General features: G+C 36.1%; 1 protein-coding gene across 1 annotated transcript; it reads right to left on the bottom strand.

Moving 5' to 3' along the window:
- Positions 1-356: 356 nt before the first annotated feature.
- YIPF4 (Yip1 domain family member 4) lies at positions 357-24,026 on the bottom strand. The gene is made up of 6 exons (XM_008509484.2): positions 23,659-24,026; positions 11,229-11,382; positions 9,825-9,996; positions 7,040-7,117; positions 4,322-4,435; positions 357-1,454 (listed from the first exon to the last, which is right to left on the bottom strand). Exons 1-6 carry the CDS (start codon positions 23,735-23,737, stop codon positions 1,317-1,319), a joined length of 735 nt encoding a protein of 244 aa, XP_008507706.1. The 5' UTR covers positions 23,738-24,026; the 3' UTR covers positions 357-1,316.

Below are 24,026 nucleotides of genomic sequence, written 5' to 3' on the forward strand. Positions count from 1 at the left end.
TTAGAGTGGCCAGATATTTCCTGATGGATAAGGCTGCTAAAGGAACACATACATACCGAGAGATGCCATGTTATCATATTGAGGAGAACAGTTAACTCTCCAGCTGAGACCAGAAAGGATAACACGATAATTTGCTAATAGTTATTAGGCATTTGCTAGTTTTTGGACATAAATAAAACATTTTATCTACTTTACAAAGTAATATTAATTAAAGGTACATCTAGAGTCTATGAAATCACTTGCAACAAAAATTTCACTAGTTAAAATTTCTTAATATTGCCCTTAGTAAATTTGTACACTTGTTAAAGAGTACATGATACTTGTTAAAATATCAAGTAATAAAGGACAAGGTGATATAAAACAAAAGACAGAGCTGGGAAGCATTTTATTTTTTTCTACTTCATGTAACATTGTTCAGGACCACAAGATTTTAAAGGTCTCTTTCCAGCTATTTTTATGACTTAGGAATACCACTTAAAAATATTTACTAATGCTACAAATATTACTGTTCTTCTAGATATTGACAATTTTAATGAATGCTATATCCATTATACCTCTTGCTCCTTTGGTCAGAAAGATAAACAGAAACTTTAAATCAGATGTTTAGACATTCAAAATGGTTTTTAAAAGCACACCCAAACAAACCAAAGCTATATCAGCAGCTGTTAAAATTAGTTTTAGTTGTTAAGAATTCTTAACAAGGACATACTGAAGCATTATGAGATTTTAAAATTATATACAATTTAAAAAAAATTTAAATTTTTAAATAAAAAGTTAATGGCCAAATTAAAGAAAGTTTAAGCATCAGATTTAAAATATCTTAATTTTTAGGCTATTCAGAAATATATTTTGTGAATAATAAGAATTATTTCATAAATATATATGTATAAATATAAATATATATCTACAGGATCTGTGATGCAAGAGAAAACCATTTAAAGAAAACAATTGCACTTTTAGATTATGAGGAAGTTGTCATATTTACCCTTCAAGTGAGATATAATTATCATTCCAGGTGCTTTTGGCACAATTTTTAGGTGAAGATTGACACAATCTTAAAAAACACAATGCTTTTATATTTTATTCACTGGAATATGAAGAATCAAACAGAATTTAGAATTCTGACCAAAAAAAATCCAGGTAACTACAATTGCTTAAATACAAAAAATATTGTTTTAAAAAGACCTTAACCCTTCCTTTACATCTGGAACACGTAAAATTTTACCAACAACAGGTTTTCTTCAATCCCCTCAGCAAGAATTCCCAGGCTACACACAAATATAACGTTGTCTTTTTCTACTCACATATGACTTAGATCACACCCCAGTATACAAGGACAAAAAATAAATGTATAATAAAAAGATTGGATAAATCAGGAGAGGCTTTTTGGTCTTGAATTCTTCACCCACTAACAATGAAGCAGCACTGTAGGCAGCCCAAAACACACCAAACAGCTTTAAAAAAACAAACAAAAAAAGACAAAAAGGCAGCGTATTAGCAAGTCAATTAACATATTGGGTATCACAGAGTAAAAATAACATTTACAATATTTTTTTAAAACAAGCCTTAGAACTAACTGTGGTAAAAAGAAAAATTTATGGAGCATATTTAAAACTTATTAAGAACGTTCATCTTTGCTCTGCTCCTTGACTTCTCCAACTGGTCTTTTGTTATCAAACTTATCTAAACATAAAATCACCTGGGTGCCTGTTAAGGAGGGAATCCTGGGATTCATTCTAGATCTGCTCAATCAGAATCTCTAAGGGAAGGGTGTAGTTATCAGACTTTAACAAGTGTCCCTGGTAATTTAAGAGAAAGCAACTTTTGGAAAAACTATTATTGGGTCAAATTGCTAAAAAAAATTTGATTGCTGAAAGAAACCTAATTGACTCTTACAAAGAAGAAATTTTTCCTTTTTTTCTTCTAAGAAGAAAACAGATTAAGTAAAGATTTTACACAACATTTATTAGATATCACAGCATTTTCCCAGGAATAGGTGGAAGTATAGGATTAAATAAAAAGGAAAAAAACATAAAATGTTGGTCAAGAGTTTAATTAAATATACTGCGGTTTTCTGATTATACATATATTTAATTATAAATTACTTCCACTGGAAATTTATGTAGTACCTATTGATGCAGTCACTGGAGGCATTTTATAGAATAAAATGAAGGAAGAACTTTGAGGGTAGAAATAATAGAAACGGACTTGGCACAATAGAAACCTTGCACTATTGACATTTTTGGGCTGGATAATTGTTGTAGGAAGCTGACCTGTGCAGCATAGGATGTTTAGCAGTATCTGGGGTCTCTATCTACTATGTATGAGTAACATTCCACCCCTACCCCATTTGTGACACAAAAAAAGTGTCTCCAGATACTGCCAAATGCCTTTGGGGGCCAAAATCGCCCTCAGAGGTAAAAAATAAATATCAGCAGACTGATTGAAAATGTATTTGAGATGGTCCAAATTTCCACTGTCCTTTTTAAACTAAAAACAAAAACAAAAACACACCTACAAAATATTTTAAACCTACAGAAAAGTATAGGGAAATTTATGAAATAAAATCATGTAAATTGCATTTGTACATCATGATTAAATTTCTTGTTGTAAATAAATGGTTCAAGATTGGTAAGAGTTATAGAGATTTAATGTTAAAAAATTAGTGCTTGTAGATTAAACGTATTCTAATGCTAGAGTTAAATTATGAGAGTTTTGCAACATATTTCTCAACGAACCTTGGACTAAAACAAGATACATGTACAACAGCTCACTACACAGAGATTAAGTAACTAGGAAAAAAATTTTGGCAAAGAAAAATCTGTGGTTTAAAAATAATTTTACCCTAAATTTTTAATGATATAAAAGATTTATCCATTTTATAAAAGTACATTCATATGTTGTATAAAAAATATTAAGGACCAATTTTCAGTTGAACTCAATGACTAAATATAACCAGAGGACATGGTTTTAGCAATTTTGGGAATAGTTTCAGAAATACTCAGACAGCTTAAACCCAAGCAAAACAACACACAAGCAGGAAGTGATCCTGAATGATTCAGTAAAGTGGTATGTTCACTAATGCTAATTAAATGCCATCATGGAGCTAGCTCCTACACTGCAAGACTTTCAAACTAAGAGTTAATTAATGCCAATTAAAAGAAAAAGATTTTAGGACTAGAATGTAGACGAAAGAAAGATCTTCTCTTTGGTCTCTAAAGTGTTCAAATAGTTCAAACATACAAAGATGTTCTCAAAATATTCTTCTATAATATTTGTAATAATAACAGCTACCAGTTGAGTGCCTGCTCTGTGCCAAGCACTGTGCTAGGCATTACATAAACTTTAAAATCTTCATAACAAACTCTAAAAAGTAATTAAGATTCTCAGTTTGCAGAGGAGGAAAGAAAATATATCTCCCCAAGGCAGACGGCATGTAAGTGACAGAACCAGGATTTGAATTTAGAACCGATTGGCTCCAAAATCTACACTCTTCTCAATGGACAATGCTTATATAACGTCAGTATTTGCCTGTAGTTACCCAATTCTAAAAGGAATCATTTTTTTTATATTGGAATTAGTAATGAACTTTAAATAAAACCAAATGTCATAAAAATTAAGTGGCTCTACTTAAAATAAATACTTTAGCGTGAAGGCTATATAACGGCAGCTCTGACAGTGATGGTCTTAAATAGTTACATTTTTCCACACGGAAAAAAAAATTACATTCACTATGTAATATACATACATGTGCTAAAGCAGTCATTTACTTCCAAAGCTGTTCAAAATTTAAGGTAAATTACTGCTTATTATTAATACTTAATATTATCAGTAAACATTTTAAATGGGGTACATATGCTGAAAAGAAGTCCTGATCTCCGCAATACAGAAAAGCCAACTTACCAGAACCATGTCTACCATATTTGATAAGGAATTTACTATTCAAGTAGGAGTGACAGTTATTAAATAAAATGTCCAGTTGAATTTAAATAAATATCTCCCACAAAATCTAAGTCAGCTGAACTTGTATTAAAAGTATAGAGAAGAAAAATTCAACATTAAAAAAATTCTGAGTGTAATATCCTGAGGCCTGATTTGTTCTTTGTTCTTTATTCCCTCCTAGACATACATTGTAATTCCTGGTGATTAAAAAGGGAAAATAAAAGAAATATAATTGGTAAAGTCAGTGAGTAAGGTCACTGTTCCAAAATATTACCAACTGCTTGATAAATAGTTATAGATTGCAATATTCTTAGCTAGAGAACATCTAATTTTGTTATTGAAAAACAATAAACTACTTTCTACAATACACACTACTTACTTTTATAAGTGTAGACACCACTTCAAACGATCCAACCACCAAAAGTATAGGGGCTATTACAATGAGAGGAAGTAGTGAATATCCTATAACTCCAAGAACTTGGCCATAGGCAACCTGTGAATTTTCAAAACTTTAAGTAAATATCACAGAAATCAAGACACTCAGTCACAATTGAACATCAAATAGCCTTTTTTGTACTTACATAAATCTGAGAATTAAGAAGACATCATTAAGTATCATACCCATTATAATTCAAATTATCATACAGTCTCCTATGTTCCTGGACAATCTCGCCAACCCACCATGGTTTCAATTATCACTAATTTTCTGATGATAGCCAAATCTACATTTCCAGTCCTTCTCTCTCTTTTGAGCTTCAGACTTACATATACAATTACCTTCAGTATATCTCTACAGTACACTTCGTCAATACTTCCCTTAAATTGTAGGAGGATTATTTAAAGGGACCACAGCATCTTAGTCAGACAAAAAAATTCAAGGTCTAGAAAAGCTAGATGTGACAACTGAGAATCAGAAGGGAAGGGAGAGCAGGCAGAAGAGACTGAAGACACAAACATTTTTTCAGTGGCTACTGTGTGCCAAGCTTTGTGATAAGGCTTCAACATGTTGCGAAGATCAAATGCAATAACAACCCTATGAAGCAGGTATTATTGTCCCCATCATGAAGAAACTGATTCTTAGAAAGCAAAGCTGGTAGGTGACAGAGTTCAGATTAAGATCCAGGTCTCAATTCCTCCATCAACAGTCCTAAATTACCAAAATATTTAGTGATATCTATTGTCATATAAATACTATATAAGGTTTTGTATAGGATATAAAAAATAATATGTGAACAAGCGTAACTTTAAGTATCTATTAGAATTATTTTAAACGTCTATATGAAGAGTGAAAAAGTTTCTCAGATAAACAGTATTCTAAACTCATTCAAGAGTTTTAGGTTAAGGTGATGGATTGAGCACATATATCTAATTTCCCAGAAACTCCATTAAAAGGGAAGGGAAAAAAGAAACTCCTACTTATAAGCGGCATAAACAGGAGAAGAGAAGATGGGACAATAGCAACACAACTTGGGGAGCTGGAAAGCAGACGAACAAGAGCTAAGTTAACAGACTTGGCAGATCTTTCCACCAAGTGTGAGGAAAGTGCTCAAGGTTTCTGCATGTGGCATTCAAGTTCAGCACCCACATCGTAACTCTCCCTGGCATCCCCTCTGCTTTACTCTCTCCACAGAATAAACTGCTATAATTCCTAAGTTTACAGTAATTTAAAAAGTCTTATTTAATGGAGCAGTGGTTATCAAGGTGTGGCCCATGGACCCCTGGGGGTCCCAGAGACTCTTCCAGAAGACTGGAAGATCAAAACTATTTTTTATAATAGCAACAAAACATTATTTGCCTTTTTCATTAGGTTAATATTGGTATTAATAAGGCAAAAGCAGTGGTGGCTAAAACATATCAAGATGGCATAAACTTTACTGGTAGTTACTGTGTTCTATACTAGCACACACACACAGAGAAAGAAGAAAAAAAAAGCCAGTTTCACTCAAGAATGTCCTTAATGAAGCAGATAAAATGATTCATTTTATTAAACTTCAACCATTGAGCATAGACCTTTTTAATATTCTGTATAACAAAATGGGAAGTACGCAGAAAGTATTTCTGCTGTATCCTGATTCAACTGTTATCCCAAAGAAGAGCACCTGTACAACTGTTTGAGTGAAGAGTTGAATTTTGGAAAACTTGTACCCACCACTGTAAGCTTGACAGTTTTCCAATACATACAGATTCCTGATGAGATGGGTGGTGACATTAATGAATGTGATTTTCTGATACTGTATAATAAAACATGTCAACATTTGGAAGATCTGCAAAACTCAGTCAATCAGTTTTCCTAATGACCACGCATGGGTAAAAAGATTCATCCAAAGTGAATTTCAATGAAACAGAGAATGAAAAGTTCATTCATATGGTCCAAGATTCCTCACTATAGCAAACCCTTAAGAAACTACTACTCTTTCAGTGTTGGTGTAGTATCAGAGAAGAATATCCACAATCACCCACAAAGGTTATTAAAAATACTCTCCCTTTTCCAATTACATATCTGTGTGAGGCCTTTTTTTTCCCGTATACTTTAATCAAAACAATATATCATAACAGACTGAATGCAGAAAGCAGATATTAGAATCTAGCTGCCACTAAGCCAGACCTTAAAGCTACTTGTAAGAATGTAAAATAATACCATTCTTCTCACTTACTTGTTTTGAAAAAGTTATTTTTCTTAAAAATGTATTATTTATGTTAAAATGTATTTGGTTTATTTTTAAGTGAATAAATACATATTTAATTTAAAAAAGAATTTCTAACATGATAAATATTGATAAACATAACCAACATAAAGACCTGAGATCAAAAAGTTTGAGCACTACTGTAAGAAAGAATGAACTGTGTGCTTCCCTAAAAAGCTGTAAATTACTTATGGTGGGATGCAATTGTTTCTTTCCTCTTCATTTTTTGTAATATTTATTGAGTATGCACAATACTCATATGTTGATCATCTTAAAGGAGGAAGTAGCACAACTCAAAAGAAAATATGAGACAAGAAACAATTAGGATGAATATAGCTAGTGATAGTATCTACAGTATCAAAAATAAAGCTTACCATAAAAAACAAAGGCTATTTTCAAAATTAACCACTTACTTCTCCACCAAGAACTCTGGCCAGTAAGAAAATTGTTAGTGAACCAAATATCCAAATGGTTATAATCCATGAAACCACCTTAACGGGGAAAAAAAAAATTGTACAATTAACATCTTTGTATCAAATGAGCTGATAATTTCCCAGGAACTCAATTCTCTGCTATATAAGATAGTTTGTTTGGGTTCCCAGGTAGCTTTCCAAAATTTAATAAGAATACAATGTGTTACACAATTTTACATCCAAACTGCAAGTTTAACAATGACGAATTGTCTAAGGAAACCTCAATATTTCAAGATATATGATAAAGATTACTGCAAAAAGAAAACAAAGTACTTACTCCCAATTCCCCAGTTTACAGCATTTGCAAGGAAAATTTATCCCTGAAACAAGTGACCAATCTTCTCAGGAGGTCTTTAAAATTTACATTAATTGCATATTTATCCAAGTAACAGAATATGGAAGACATTTCTGAGAATTTTAACTCCTGAGACTTAGTATAGTAATGATACATGCATATAATTCCAAGTTCTGTCTGTTTGGAGGGTCTAGAGATAATAATGACACCCCAGCAGCAACATAAGCGCACTTATTGTCCAGATCCTGGTTTCTAAATATTATTCCCGAATAAAAGGAATTAGGACTCCTTAGAGAAATGGCTGATTGCGGGGCTGGGGCAGGGAAAATAAAAGATAAACCTAGAACATTTTGTGGAGTCAGATGAAAGGAAGTGCTCAAAAAAGGATGGGAATATGTCAAAAGCACACAGAAGCTAACCTGAAGGAGTTCCCAATGGCTAAAGCTAGAATAATCTAAGCAATGAAATAAGTGATAATATTGGATTAAAATCCAGAAAATAAAATAAATATCCATGAGTCCAAACTGACAGAAATAAGTGAATGATTAAGTAATAGCAAAGAAGAGATAGCTGTTCCATAGAGAATATCAATTAATATATGTGGAAGGAATGAGGAAAATAGAAAATCACCATTCAGTAAACAATACAAAAATAAGTGTTGCATGCAAGATCCATCAACAGAAGCTAAAATTAGTGAGCTAAAGTTTGATGAGAAACAGGATGTTTGCATAGTCACAAAGTATCTCCACAAGGTATTTAATAATGAAAAAGGGAAATACAGCAACTGTACAGTGGAGGAATTGGGCAGACACCATCCCATAACCAAGTAATAATGGTGCTATATCAATAATGGTGATATGTCAGTAACAAGACATATCAAAATCATCTACTCCCCAAAAATATGCAGAGAAGGGCACAATGTCACTTCTGTGGTATTCTTGCCAAAAATGCATGACCCCAATGCAGTCAGGAGAAAACATCAAGCAAAGCCAAACTGAGCAACATGCCATGGAGGTAGTAATCATCTGCTTTCAGCCTTAGAACTTTTTGTTCAAATGAAAGATTACACAAAATAGATAAAATTTAAAATGTTCTGGGTAAGGATTGGTTGTGGGTAGGAGACCAGAGCCCCCATTCAACTTCTTCAATGGTCCTTACACTTCCAACAGAAGACTTGATATAAACTATTGATGTAAGGTAAATATTAATAAGGCTACACTTTTATTACATCAAGGATCTTGCTATGGGGAGACTATTCTGGGTTATCTGGGTGAGCATTAAATGTAATCACAACTGTCCTCAAAAAAAGGACACACAGGGAGATTTGACTACAGTAGAGTGGAAGGCAATGTAACCATGGAAAAAGAGATTGTAGTGATGCAGCCAGAAGTCAAGGAATGCTGGCAGCCTCAAGATGTAGGAAGAGGCAAGCAACACATTCTGCTCTGGAGCCTCTAGAGGAATCAGCCCTGCTGACATTTTTTTTTTTAAAGATTGGCACCTGAGCTAACAACTGTTGCAAATCTTTTTTTTCCTGCTTTTTCTCCCCAAACCCTCCCAGTACATAGTTGTATATTTTAGTTGTGGGTTCTTCTAGTTGTGGCCTGTGGGATGCCGCCTCAATGTGGCCTAATGAGCAGTGCCATGTCTGCCCCCAGGATCCAAACCAGCGAAACCCTGGGCCGCTGGAGTGAACTGCATGAACTTAACCACTGAGCCATAGGGCTGGCCTCTGACGTTTTGATCTTAGCTCTTTAACACTCATTTTGAATTTCTGACTTTCAGAACTGTAAATGAATAAATTTGCATTATTTTAAGCCACTGGACTTGCAGAAACTTGTTTCAGGAGCAATAGGAAACGAATTAATTTCCAAATCACCCTGTAGTAAAAGAGTTATTCTTTTAATCCCCTAAAGCCTTAAACTAGGGATGAGGGAGTGATATGTGTATGTTGTGTTCTGATGATAAAGTGCCTGAGAATAGGACAAAGTATTACATAAAAACAAATGCTGATGGAATCCTTGTCATCATTTATTAAAATGTTTAGTTTAAAAAACAGAACTAAAAATGAAAGGTAAGGACATGATTATGAGTACTGGGTTTCAAATTCTTCATCCCTTTGGGAAATCAGAAAGGGCATGTTTGGTCACTTCTGGTCAGCTTGGAGTAGTCTCATCCATTTACTCCAGTTGCCATACAAGTATTCATACTTTCTATGTGAATGATGATGTGGGAAAGTTTGGAAAGCATTAATCTAACATACTCCCCACTTATTTAAGTAAGAATTGTTCTAGGGATGAACAAGTGAGAAATAATGGGTAAAGGTAAAGCATTTCTCAAACATAATGTAGTATTACAGTTAATATTTGGCTATTTTTAACTTTAAAACTCTTCAATATTTAGAACTTGTATAAATTAAGATATACTTACCCTAAACTGTCCATATAATGATATCATCGAAAAGAAAAGAACAACAGCCAAAGGACCCCAAAAGTCAGGATTGTCTCTCACCACTTGTCTATTAAAACCAAGCGATGGCATTGGCATCAAAACACATCGAATTTTGTAGTAAATGTCCTTTAGATCGATATCCAATTCCTCCCTATAATTTAACATAAAAATTCTTAAAAGGCATACACTTTTGAATACTGAGACAATTGCAGTAGAATTTAAGGAAAGTTTAAACATGATGGGAGAGCCTCCATAGGTCAACAAAACATTTGAAGTACCAAATATTTCACTGATACTACAGTGCACATTTCAACATCTCTAAAGTTGGGATGCATCTCACAATCACCGGTGTCTTTTGTCAACCTGGAGTGAAGTCAAAGGCTTCAAGATCTGCCTTTCCTTTTGCCAGTCTCCTCGGGGCACTACCAATTTGGGAGGGCTTTAAATAAAATTCTCTGCTTGAGACCCTTTTGGACCATACTTATTATTCAGACTGCAATCCTACAAGGGAACTGGTGTGGGATTTACATTCTCGGAGGAAATTTTTCTTCCAACACCCCAGCCAGGTCAAACTGAGATAAGCAGACTTCCTTGCTGTCTTTTTTTGTATGGTGGGTTAGTTCTCATTTATCCTCAGACTAAAGAGATAGCTCTTGGATGTCCTGGCTTTATGCTATCTTACACACTTTTTCTTTATTACTGACAAATGTAAAATAACTGCATTTTATAATCCATAGCATCTTAGATTTGATAAAATATAGTATATTAACATCAAGAAACAGGATGTTTTAGCACTTGATCTACCAATAATTACTACAGAGAATAACTTGGTAACGCATCAATTTTAGAAAGCTGTAGGTTCTTCTTTCCAAAATTGTTAAATTCTTTACTTTTGTTTCCAAGTGATACATAATAACTTAAAAAATTTCAAGTACTATGAAGAAAGTGAGTCTCCCTCTAGTCCTCCCTGTGGCAGCTCTAGAGTTTCCACGTGGGAGGGATTTTGGAGGGTAACCTTTTTGGAAGTCTTAATCTGTCTTAAACTGAATTTCCACAGTAAGCACGCAAGAACCCTGCTTTTTTCCTTAGATGGCATGTTTACCTGAGACAGCTATAGACCCAGGTAAGCTTTAACAGTCTGGAGTATATTTGCGTGTGTGTGATAAAGGATTATGATTCTATTAATTTTTGCCATTCAATAAGTTAAAAGTATTCTCTCATTATTTCTGTTTTTCTAATTACTAGTAAAACTGAAAATAGCTACAACTTTTGACCAAAAAGGTTAAGATTTTCCATACTTGTCTTTAAATAACATGAAAGAATATAATCATCCCACAGACTAGCTCTAAAAACCAAAAAATACATACTATTAATTTTACATACAAGAGTGGCTTGTTATCTTCAGGATCATCATCTTCGACTTCCAAAAGCCAGCCATATCCTCTTTGTCTCAGAAATGTAGTAGCTGTAGATTCTTTGATAAAATCTCCACCAAGGTTTAATTTGACATCTGGGGATGCTATGGAACCACTGAGATCTTCAGGGAAAAGAAGACAAAACTATAAACCAAGGTAAAATGTGTGAATCTTAACCAACATGAGGATATATACAACTAAGATAATTATCATTTAAAGATCTCTAACTATGAACATTTGCTATTGCATACAATCTTCTTATTTTATAGTTGGTAGATATCTAAAAACTATCTTTTATTTTAGAAGAAAATGAAAGATGAGAGAGGTGAAGACATATGAAAGGTTTCAAAGCTAATCAGTTAGACTGGTACCAGAATCTAGACTAATAACAGTAACTTTAAAAATTTAAATGGAAGATATATACAAAATATATTACATGATATCATTGTGGATTCCCTTCATTATTACGTACTTTATGAGCTTCAGAACAAAGTGATTGTATAAATTCTTTTTAAAAGCATTAAATATGTATATATACAAGTCATTAGATAATTTGCTAAAGACAAACTGTAGATAATTTTTCTCTATTTGTTCATGTATTTATTCATACATTCTTTCATTTACATCACTAAATATTTATGCTAACTATTTCATATATTAATGCTTAGTCCTGGACAAATCTGACTAGAAAGAGTTCCCAGCTATTCCAGCTACTCTTTCCTTTACATAATTGTATCATTCATCTTTAGTTTTGGCAAAAATAAAGGTTTTTTTTTTTTAGGTCAGCTCTAAAAAGGGGTAAAGATTCAGTTATCCATATTACAAAATAAATTCCATTCATAGTCTGCACAGTACCTTAAAGGTTACAAATAATCACAATTGTACAAATGCTACATTTTATGGTCAAAAGAAAATTAGAATAGTAAAGGACTTGCTTGAGGTCATAGTGGAATTAAGAAGAAAAAAATACATTTATAGGACCAGACAACATGCACTAGTAAACAACCATCAACGTTGTTAACTAGAAGCCACATGACTGGAGTGGTACTTTAGAAAACAATTTTGGCAACAGCAAAACCAGAACACTCTTAACACAGACTCCTTCCCTGAAGATCACATATAGTACAAACAAGAGGTTAATTTGCACATTACTCTAAATTCTAGGTTAGCTTTTGAGAACTGCCATTAAAATTTTGGCTTAAACTTCAATCAGTGAGTGGCTCAATTATGAGTCACATCTTAGTCTGTTTGTGACAACTCCTGTAATTAACTATAATAATAAGTTTGCATTCTGAAGCTAAGCTCTAGCTTAGCTACTAATTAATACAACAAATCATTAATGTTTTCTGATCTCCAGTTTCCTATTCAAAGTTCTTTCCAGGTTTAACATTATAGAATTCTAAAAAGTTTTTATAAGGGAATTTACTCAACTAGAGACACAACACAAACACTTTTGAATTCACTGTCCTTTTCTACTTAAAATTTAAAAATAGTCCCTGTAGATGCTATTATAGAATCTTGTGATTAAAATAGTCTCTCAATTTTACTTCCTGCTTCTTTGTATTAATCTAAGTTGAAAATGAAAAAGTTGAAATTTAACTAAAATTCCACTTTCAATAGGTACAAAAATTACTTTTCTTGATTTAACAAGAGGAAGATTTAGATCAGGAAGTCATTAGTACAGCAGTGACATTAAAGGTTTTGGAATCAGGAGGCAGGAAGGGACCTTAACAACTGTTTCCTGCCCTCTAGAAAGGACTGCACTTAAAGTCCTTAAACTAAACCAAAAAAGGATATATAAATTACAGTGCTAAGGAATGCTGTGATAAAGAATTGTATATGTTTAGCAGTTTGTCATAGCGTGGATGCCAGAACCTCAAAAAGGCACCTTTAGTTTACAAGTTCGTAGTATTTTCCATTCCATTCAAAGTAGGAGAATATCATGGACATATGTAGGAATGTCAGCAACAGCAGTTTGGCAGATCCCCCAGGACAGCCCCAACACAATTAGGCGTACGTAAGAAAATGCAATAGAAAAGTAAAAAAAATTGGTAGTTAGCTTAACAAATTAACAAGTAAAGGATAATATTAGAAAACAAGGGGAAAGATTCCAAATCACTCTGGGAGTACAGCTGTCTTAAGGTAAAGCACAGTAAGAACCAGCTAATTGGCTGTCAACTCTAGGATGCGTATCCAGAATTACAGAACACTAATTTTCAATTAATTCCTTCTTACTACACCATGTATAATATTCTTGCTATTTTCCAAGTAACAATGTAAAGATAATAAATATAAGTGGTTTTAAGAGGAAACAACCTATGGAAAAAAGTCTATTCAAAAAGGAAACCTTAAAAATGTTTCCACTGCTATTTGGGCTCAAAGTGAGGAAAAATATCAGTAAGTTTCAAATTTTACTGAAAGCTCCCTGGAAAAACTGCAGAACAAAACTTAAGAGTAATTTTTCCGCTCTTTCAACTCAAGTGTATTACTGGGTGAGGAATCCTTTCTCCGAACCTTCTACTCAGCCTGACAACTTCCCTGTGAAGGACGAGGAAGAACTGGGTCACTGCAGCACGACAGAATACTCAGGGTGAGATTTACTGATCTGCCCCCAGATAAGTTCTAGATTTCTATGAAAGAAGAGTATCCTGCAACGAACAATGAACACTTTGTTGGTATTTGCCAACTTCTTATATATGTGAAGAAGCTTTTTCTTATGTAACAAGCAACAAGAGAAAGGACAAAAATCATCTCATTTCGTTTGAAAATGAAATCTATGTGTGCTTAAATCTAAACCAGAATTGAGTATCTGTGCAGCAAAACGAGCATGTTTCATACTGAAGGGATAAATTTCATTGTTCCATTTTAGTTATAAAAACATTTTAATGCATACATAGGCCAATGAAAGAGATCAAGAAACCAACCCAAGTACATAATGATTTTATAACTGCCAGATTTATAGTGGAGCTTGATTATGTCACTCCATCTGAAAATATTTTAAAGCCTTGTATAAAATTGTTTTAGGTTACATTTTTATTCATATTGTTTTGGTATACAATTTTAGTAGCCTTACTATTCAATATTTTCAGGGAATTTTCATATTCTACATAACATTAACTAAAATTGACTAAATCTCCTGGGCCTACCTTTAGAAAAATTAAATTCCATTTTGGCATAAACCAGTTATGTAACAGAAAATTCTTTTGTTTGCCTTATGAGTTTTTTAACTTTTTACCTTGAATAATTATAGATTCATGGGAAGTTGCAAAAATAGTACAGAGAGTTTACATGTATGCTTCACCCAGTTTCCCCTAATGGTACCATCTTATGTAACTATACAACTAGGATATTGACATGGCCAGCCTGGTGGTGTAGTGGTTAAGTTCGCGTGTTCTGATCTGTGGCCCAGGGTTCACTGGTTCGGATACTGGGTGCGGACCTACGCAATGCTTATCAAGCCATGCTGTGGCAAGAGGCACACATATAAAGTAGAAGACGATGGGCACAGATGTTAGCTCAGGGCCCATCTTCCTCAAACAAAAAAAAGTTACAAAAACTAGGACAGTGACATTGCTACAGTTCACAGACCTTATTCAGATTTTACCAGTTTTACACGCACTTGTGTGTATATGTATGTATAGTTCTATGCAATTTTATCACATTTGTAGATTTGTGTAATGCCTTACGAGTTTAAAATTTATGAAAAGAAAGAAGTAGATTAATGTTTTTAAAAAGGTAAATCTTGCTTAACTAATTTTTTTTCTCCCCAGGAAAGGCTGGCTAGAAAGTCATTTTCAATTTTCAAATATGGAAGAAAAGCTATCCTTGCACTTATTATACACCATGTATCATACTTTATTAGTATATTGTACAGAAGATATGTGATAATACCTACATGGATATGTAATTTTTTTAAAATCAAGTAGGAAACTTTTAAAAAGGAAAAACTAAAGATTTCTCTATCTACACTACTAACTTGTATTGGAGGTGATATCCTTTCTGGGGCAGGGGGAGACTTCACAAAAAGATTAGGCTAAATGTTTGGTTACCTTAACAGAGTAACAGAAAATTATCACTTACTCAAAAGAGCATTGACAGTAATTATTAGATTATTATGCCTACAGCTTACTGATCACAATAAGGTACCATGAGTTGTAGATACTATCATTTTTATTTTTTATTATGATTATGATGATGATTATTATTTTTGCTGAGGAAGATTAGCCCTGAGCTAACATCTGTGCCAGTCTTCCTCCACTTTATATGTGGGTCGCCACCACAGCGTGACTGACCAGTGGTGTAGGTCCATGTCCAGGATCCAAACCTGTGAAACTGGGTCACTGAAGTGTAGTACGCCCAACTTAACCACTACGCCACAAGGCCAGCCCCCTAGAATCATTTTTATATGAGTGCCTTAGTCTGTTTGGGCTGCTATAACAACATTCCATAGACTGGGTGGCTTATAAACAATAGAAATTTATTTCTCACACTTCTGGAGGCTGGAAGTCCAAGATTAGTGTGCCCTCTTCTGGCCTGCAGACTTCTTGTATCCTTACATGGCAGAAGGGAGTAGGAAGCTCTGTGGAGTCTTTTTTATAAGAGCACTAATCCTATTTATGAGGGCTTAACCCTCATGATCTAGGTACCCCCCAAAGGCCTCACCTCCTAATACCATCACATTGGGATTTCAACATATATATTTTGGGGGGACAGAAACATTCAGAACATAACAAGGGGTAAGAAGGTTGAGGAAGGTTGAGTTCAAAAAGCAATATATTGAGCCCAGTCCTCTTCCATAGACTTACATAATCAATTGTCAGCTTAACATTTCCTTGTAGCTATGTCAAAAGCACTAAAACTCAATATTCCAAAATTCAATTCTTTGGGGTTTTTTTTTTGAGGAAGATTTGCCCTGAGCTAACGTCCAATGCCAATCCTCTCTTTTTGCTGAGGAACATTGGCCCTGAGCTAATACCTGTGCCCATCTTTCTCAAGTTTATATGTGGGACACCTGCCACAGCATGGCTTCATAAGCAGTGCATAGGTCTGTGCCTGGGATCAGAACTGGCGAACCCCAGGCCACCGAAGCGGAATGCACGAACTTAACTGCTATGCCACTGGGCCGACTCCCCAAAACTCAATTCTTAATATCTAAGGTCTTATTCCAGTTTCTTATTTCAGTGAATGGTATTACTATCCTTCCAGCATTATAAACTAGAGGCTTGATTATCCGTGACAATTTCCTCCCTTCACATGTTCCCCACTCCATCCAATCCACCACTAGATTCTGGCACTTTAACCTCTATTTTTTTAACCTGTCCACTTTTCTCCATTTCTACCATCAGCACCAAGCTAGTGCAAAGTATTATCTCCTGTCTGCATGACTATAACGGTCTACTAACTGCTCTCTCTCTAGTCATTTTTTTTTTAAGATTGGCACCTAAGCTAACAGCTGTTGCCAATCTTATTTTTATCTTTTTCTTCTTCTCCCCAAAGCCCCCCAGTACATAGTTGCATATTCTAGTTTTACGTCCTTCTGGTTGTGCTATGTGGGACGCTGCCTCAGCATGGCTTGATGAGCGGTGCCATGTCTGCTCCCAGGATCTGAACTGGTGAAACCCCAGGCTGCCAAAGCAGAGAGCGGGAACTTAACCACTCAGCCATGAGGCTGGCCCCTCTCTAGTCATTCTTGTGTTCTTCCAATCCATTCTCTTAACTGCAGCCAGAAGAATCTTTTCAAAATGCAAGTCTCTCACTCTCCTGTTTAAAATCCTTCAGCAGCCTCCCATTGCTTTTTCAGCTCAAGTCCAACAATCTTTCCCTGCCCTATCTACTTCTCCAGAACAATTTTCTGCCTCCTCCCCAGACAGACCCTATGCTTCAGCCACACTTAGCCTCTTGGTTCTTTGAATGAACCAGGATCCCTTTTACCTCAGGGACTTTGCCCAGGCAGTTCTAACTAACTTCTAACTTCAGATAATGAAATGCCACCTATTCTTCAGTTCTCAGATATACTTGCTTAAGGAAACTGTCCTTGCTCTCCCAGACAAGATTAGGTTGCTTTCATAGTCCCCTGCACTTTTCCTTCATGCATTTACACAGTTTATAACAATTATTTGTGTGATTATTTGGTTAATGTCTGTAAGTTCTATGATGGCAGGAACTAAATATTTTTGGGGTAGTTTGCATTTTTTTGTTTAGTTTATTGAGGTCATAATAGTTTACAACATTGTGAAATTTCAGTTGCACATTATTATTTGTCTGTCACCAAATAAATGTGCCCCTTTACCCTTATGCCAAGCCCCCAACTCCCTTCCCCTCTGGTAACCACTAGTCTGATCTCTTTGTCCATGTATTTATCTTCCACACAAGTGAAATCATATGGTGTTTGTCTTTCTCTGTCTGGCTTATCTCACCTAACATAATATCCTCAAGTTCCATGTTGTTGCAAATAGGATGACTCTGTCTTTTTTATGGCTTAGTAGTATTCCACTGTGTATATATATGTGGTAGTTTTGTTTTGAACATATATCCCCAGTATTTATAATAGTGCCTGGCCTATATTAGGCAACCAACAAATGTGTGCCAATTAAATGAATTAATTAATGGAAGGGCAAATAGCTCCACATAGCTTGAGTCAAAAAGTGACATAAAAGGCTTTTAAAAAGCAAATATACAAAACTAGATTTGTATTTTGGAAATATAATCTTAGCTGCACTATGGAGGACTGGTTTAAGAGGGAAGAGATTTGAGGAACTATATCACAAACATTAAGTCATTTTCACTTTAGCACCTTCTTCATTTTCAACATCAATCAATTAATCCATCAACAAATATTTATGGATTACTTACTTCTATAATTTCCTGAGAGCAATATAAAGAAGTGAGATATTTTGAGGAGTTTAAAATCTAATTGACAGTATATCCAAACAATGAAGTATTATTCAGTGAGAAAAAGGAATGAATTACTGATTCATGCTACAACATGAATGAACCTTGAAAACATTATGCTGAGTGAAAGAAGCCAGACACAAAGGCCACAGATTATATTAGCCCATTTATATGAAACGTCCAGAAGAGGCAAACCTACAGGGGTAGAAAGTAGGTTAGTGGTTGCCAGGGGCTAGGAGGCAAGGGGAATAAGGGAGAGTTACTGAAAATGGGTATGGGGTTTCTTTTCGGAGTGATGAAAACGTTCTAGGATTAGATAGTGGTGATGGCTGCACAACACTGTGAATAAACTAAAAACCTCTGAATTGTATGCTTTAAAAGGGTGAAGTTTATGGTATGTGAAAGCTATCTCAATAAAAAAAATCTAAGTGAGAGAAGATGTGATACAAAACCCCATTAGTACTGTAAAACACACACTTCTGTAGGTAAACGACAATGTATATTGTTAAGTGATCATAGATGCCATAGGAGTAAAGATTAAGGAGTGAAGAGTAAAGGTGCCTAAACTATCAGAGAGGCAGTCAGGAAGGCTATGTGGAGGTAGAATCTAAATTCAGCTTTGAGGGACAGCTAAAAGAGCACAGAGAAGGGATGAGAAATAATTCCAAGGAAAAGAAATGGCAGGGACAAGAGCATGGAAGCCCAAGACTTATGATAGGTACGCAGCTCATCTCCAAAAGCTGTGGAAGATAGGTCAGTGACAAACTGTTAAGAGTATAAATATCAGGCAAAACAAAACAAAAGAAAACATCTGCCTTTATTTCATAAGCAAGTGTTTCTTTATGCATGTTCTGTGGAACGTGGATCCTATGAGATACCCTCCACAAAAGGCTTTTGATATTCACTAAGTTTGGAAAACCCTGCATACTACAACCCCTACTTGGAATTTCAGAACCAATATTGGCATATTAAAGTCTCTGGGAATTCTGCATTAAGGCAACTGGTTTAACTTAGCTTAACACATTATTTAGCAAACTCATGTTTGTCGTGGAATCTTTCCCCTTTGGGAAACACTGTTGAGGATACTTTTCTAGACGACAGGAAGCAAGTGAAGTTCCAGCAGAGTGGCAGGGACTGCTGGATGCTGAGGAAATGGGAAATATCAGAGAGAGTTTAGCTTTGAAAATAAGGAAAAAGGGAAGTAGTAGACTTAATTAAAAATTCTGTCAGCTAGGAGAGGACCTGTGAGTGATGGTAGATAGACGGAAGAAACAGAAAATGCTAGAGAGAAAAACAGAAGAGAAAGAAAGGTTCCAAAGGAGGCAGAGAGATATGGGAATAAAAGCACTAGTAGAGGTTTATCCAAGGAAAGGAAGAAAGAAACCTTCCCTTTAAGATTTGGAGGAAAGATGAATGTTCCAATATAGATACAAAGATATCGAGAGAGAGAAAAATATGAGGATGGGAAAAAGGCTCCTGGGTGGCTTAGATCATCTTTCTTCTTTAGTTGTCTCTGTTCATGCCCTTTCCAACTACTTGACGAATGTCTGTTGAATTAGGGTTGGCTTCACTTCTGGCAGCACAACTTTATCTTAATCAAAAAATATTATCTAGTCATTCATTCATCAAACATTTATTGAGTTCCCGCTATGAGCTAGGCTCTGTGCTAGGCAGTGAGTATGATACTGGTAGGCAGTAAAGCACAGCTTCTAACCCCAAGGAGCTCATGGTCTCAGTCAGCACTGTCTTAGGTTTGTGAACATTGGGAAGTGTAAGATACAAGGATTGCCTCCACCAATTATTGTACTTGCACAGTTCTTAAATGAATGCTCTTTCCCCCTTTCAATCTGAAGAACTCCTACTTATCCTTCCAAGCATATTTCTTCTGTCACTGAAGACCTCCTTGATCCCTTCCTGCAGAGTAGCCACTTTCTCCTTTGAACCATACTCTTTTAGTATTTATTATGTATGATGAAATTCTTTTCTCTCTTATTAGACCATTTCTTGGTATCAGGAACTTTCTCATATGCAGTCTCTTGCACATGGAGATGCTCCCTCCAACCTACATACATAAAACATCATCTATCTTTCAAAGTTTAGCAAAATATCACCTCCATTAAATTGTTCCTGATCTTTCAGCTAGAAAAAATGTCCTCCACTTTTGATCTTTCATAACATTCTAAATCAGTGCTTCTCAAGCTTTAAGGAGCTTTAAGCTTCTCAAGCATATGAATCACTGAGGAATTTTGTTAAAATGCAAGTTACGATCAAGGCAGATTCTACATTACTAAGCACCCCAGTAATGCCAATGCTGCTGGTCTGTGAACATAAACCAGACCAAGAATTACTTATTTATCTGATACAAAATAAAGCCAAAGGATTGCCCTAAAGACTTCTATACTACACTTTACACATATATAATGGTATCACTACATTCTTTCACTTATACATATGCACTTCATAATTGCTTTTGGATGTAATTTTACACCATAGGCTTGAATCTCAGTCTAGATCTCACAATTCATTTATTTAGTCATTTATTGGCTTATTCACACATTGCTCATATTCTTTTAACCTGTACTTATGGACCTGTCTTTTATACACATTATCTTAAATAACTCTCACAATATTCTTGTAAGTGTGCTTTTCATTATATAGGTGACAAAATGGAAGCTTATAGAAGCTGTATTAGTTGCCCAATATCACATAGCTACTATAAGAGTAGGGACTTTAACTGAAGACTTTTGGCTCTAAATCCAGGAACTTTTTAGTTATATCATCCTAAATGTGCTAAGTTTTGTAGTCCTAAGTATCAATGTCACATAAGATAAAAGAAAGCAGAAACCATGTACTCCTTCAACAAACAATTATTTTGTGATGTTTATACTCTGGGTTCTGTGGTAGGTGCTGGGATATAGAAAAGACTAAGGAAGTTTCTGGTTCTGAGGGACAGTTAAACAAGGTTTCAGTAAGGAAGGAGTATCTGAGTTCAGTCTTAAGTTTCAACTTGTGGTAAGGAGGAGAAAGGCATGAGGACTAGAATATGGATCGATATGGAGACAAAACACCAAGGCACATTTTAGAATAAAGGATATGTGTGGCCCAATAGTAAGGATAGGCATCATTAAGAAAAAGAGACTTGGGGGCTGGCTCAGTGGCACAGTGGTTAAGTTTGAATGCTTTGCTTTGGTGGCCCAGGGTTTGCTTGTTCGGATCCTGAGCGCAGACCTATATACCACTCATCAAGCCATGCTGTGGCAGCATCCCACATGGAAGAATTACAAGGACTTACAACTAGGATACACCACTATGTACTGGAGCTTTGGGGAGGAAAACAAAAAAAAAGAGGAAGATTGCAACAGATGTTAGCTTAGTGCCAATCTTCCTTACCAAAAAAAAGGAAAAGCATATCTTTAAAAAAAGAAAGAAAGAGAGACTTGAACAGAATCTAGAAGGAAGGTATACACTGAAAACATCTAAAAGCCAAAAACATTCATGGTCAGAGATACAGCATAAAAAGGGAGAAGTAAGAATTTATATGACATGCTTAGGAACCCAAGAAAAGACTTGAAGTTGCAGAGCCAAGTGTCCATGTTGGAGAATAATAAAAAATAAGTGTGGCACCAATTAATACTGAAACCCAAGCAGTAGCATCATTACTAACATGTACTGAGCACTTCGGTATTACGATTCTTATTTTGTATATAAGAAAACTAAGGTTCAGAGAGGCTAAGGAACTTGCCCAATATCACATAGATAGTAACTGGTAAAGCCAGGATCCAAACCCAGGACTATTAACACTACGCTTCAGAAAAACTATTCAATTTGTAACAATATAAGAAAGAGGCATCATGGTTTAGTGGAAAGAAATTTGAGGAGACAGAACACTGGCTCTTAATTCCAGATCCTTCACGTGCAGGTTACTGAACTTCTTTAGGCCTCAGTTTCATTATAAAACACAGGAATAATAAAGCTCAGCAGGATTCTTAAAAAGACTAAACAAGTCGTTTGCTTAAAATACTGTGTAAATTTAAACTGTACCATGTTATATACATGAGGGTATTATTATATATACATCTTTTCTTGTCTATGTATCCTTGGATATACAGGGAGCCTATATATCCTTAGAGGCTATACAGAGAAGTCTGGATAAATCTTATGGATTTTACTTATTCCAGGTTTCTTGGTTTAGAATACGGAGGCAATGAGTTACTTGTTATATTATTCTGTCAGACTTCTTGGGTGTATTTAAGAAAGGTAATTCCTGGGGGAAAGGAAGATATGAAAAATATATACATAGATATAAAGTTTGAACGAACATCAGGTTCTGATACTCAAAGATAGAGAATTTTTTTTAAGTCTGTAAAATTAAAGTTGATATTCCACCCTAAGCACCATGCAACCAAATGTAGATAAAATAAACTGAAATACTCCAAGTTGCTCTATTTCATCAAATATTCATACTAAGTTTAAAAGAAATGTATCAGCTACGTTCTCTATGATAGACAAAAATTTTATTTTACATTTTAAACTATAACCAAAACTACAGAACTATTTTTTTTAAAACAATGCCACTCAAAAAGCAAAACAAGGAAAACAAAACGAAAAAGGAAAACAAGCTATACTAACCGATGCAACTATGAAACCACACTTGAAAAAAACGCTAGGTTATTCTTTAGACTGAAACTTCTCCAACTAAATATCACTTATTTTTTCATACCGGGTAGTGAGTCTGGTCACTGGAAAATAACTGATGTAGAAAGTCTAATAAAAGCCAAATTTGAAAATGACTAACAGAGAAAGATTCTGGTTACAAAGAGTCTGGTAAGGAACGGAGAAAACGAGGAAAACGAATTTTCCTGGGCTGTAGGAAAATCTCTCCAGCACTCCTGCTTCCTCGAAACAGTACAAGGAAATTGGTAGAAGCTACTGGGAGCACCAGCTGGATTACAGGAAGTTTCAAATATATTTGGGTCCATTTCTTTGCCTACTGAGGTCAAACACTATAAAACAGGAGAAAAACTGGGACGTAGGCAAGATATCAGACTCCACGAAAACGCGACCTCCCCGAGGGAAGTTCGCGTTTGCAGCGCCGAATCGAATCCCCGCACAAAGGCATCCTATCGATAAGTAACAGGCACACAGCTCTCCTTTCTCGTTCTCGGCCTCTGACACCTACCCAGGCCAGCTAAACAGCCCTTTTCTGCGAAACGGCAAGTCATTTCAGCATTAAAATCTTCGGGTTCCGTGGGTCCACCTGGGTAATTCACCCCGAAAATCCTACCCCCAGACGGCGTGCGGACAGCCAGAAGCTGCCCCAGTCACTTGGAAAGCCCCCCACACCCCTCCCGCGGCCGCTCGGGCCCTGTCGGAAGGCCGGCAGGCGCAGGGTGCTCGAGTCACCGGGCCCGTCCCCACCCGGCCACGGCCGCCCCAGCACCAGAAGACCCCGGCGCGCCGGGCCGGCGGCCTCGGGCGTGACGGGCCCTCCGGGGGCTCAGGCTCACCTTCGGCGTCTGCTGAGGAGACGAAGGTGAAGTCCCCGTTGGTGGGGGAGTAGGCCGGGGGCGGGCCCGGCGGCTGCATCGCGCGGCCCCTCGGAGCCGGCGGCGGTGGAGGAGGCGGCGGCTGGGCCCAGGCCCCGGGGCGGCCGCGGCGCCGACCCGCACGCGCGCCCTACGGTGCGGCCCGCGAGCCGCGAGGCGCGGACTGGGAGCGAGGCCGGAGACGAGCGCAGCGGAACCGCGGCTGCCCCCGAGGCTGCCCCGCCAAAGTCCCTTCGGTGGCGACCGCCCAAGCACCACGACGCCGGCGCCCTGACAGGACCATAACAGTGACAACGCCGCTTGGATTGGCCCTTTGTAATGTGCTCTCC

This window comes from Equus przewalskii, chromosome 14 (assembly GCF_037783145.1).
Source record: "Equus przewalskii isolate Varuska chromosome 14, EquPr2, whole genome shotgun sequence".
Lineage (NCBI taxonomy): Eukaryota > Metazoa > Chordata > Mammalia > Perissodactyla > Equidae > Equus > Equus przewalskii.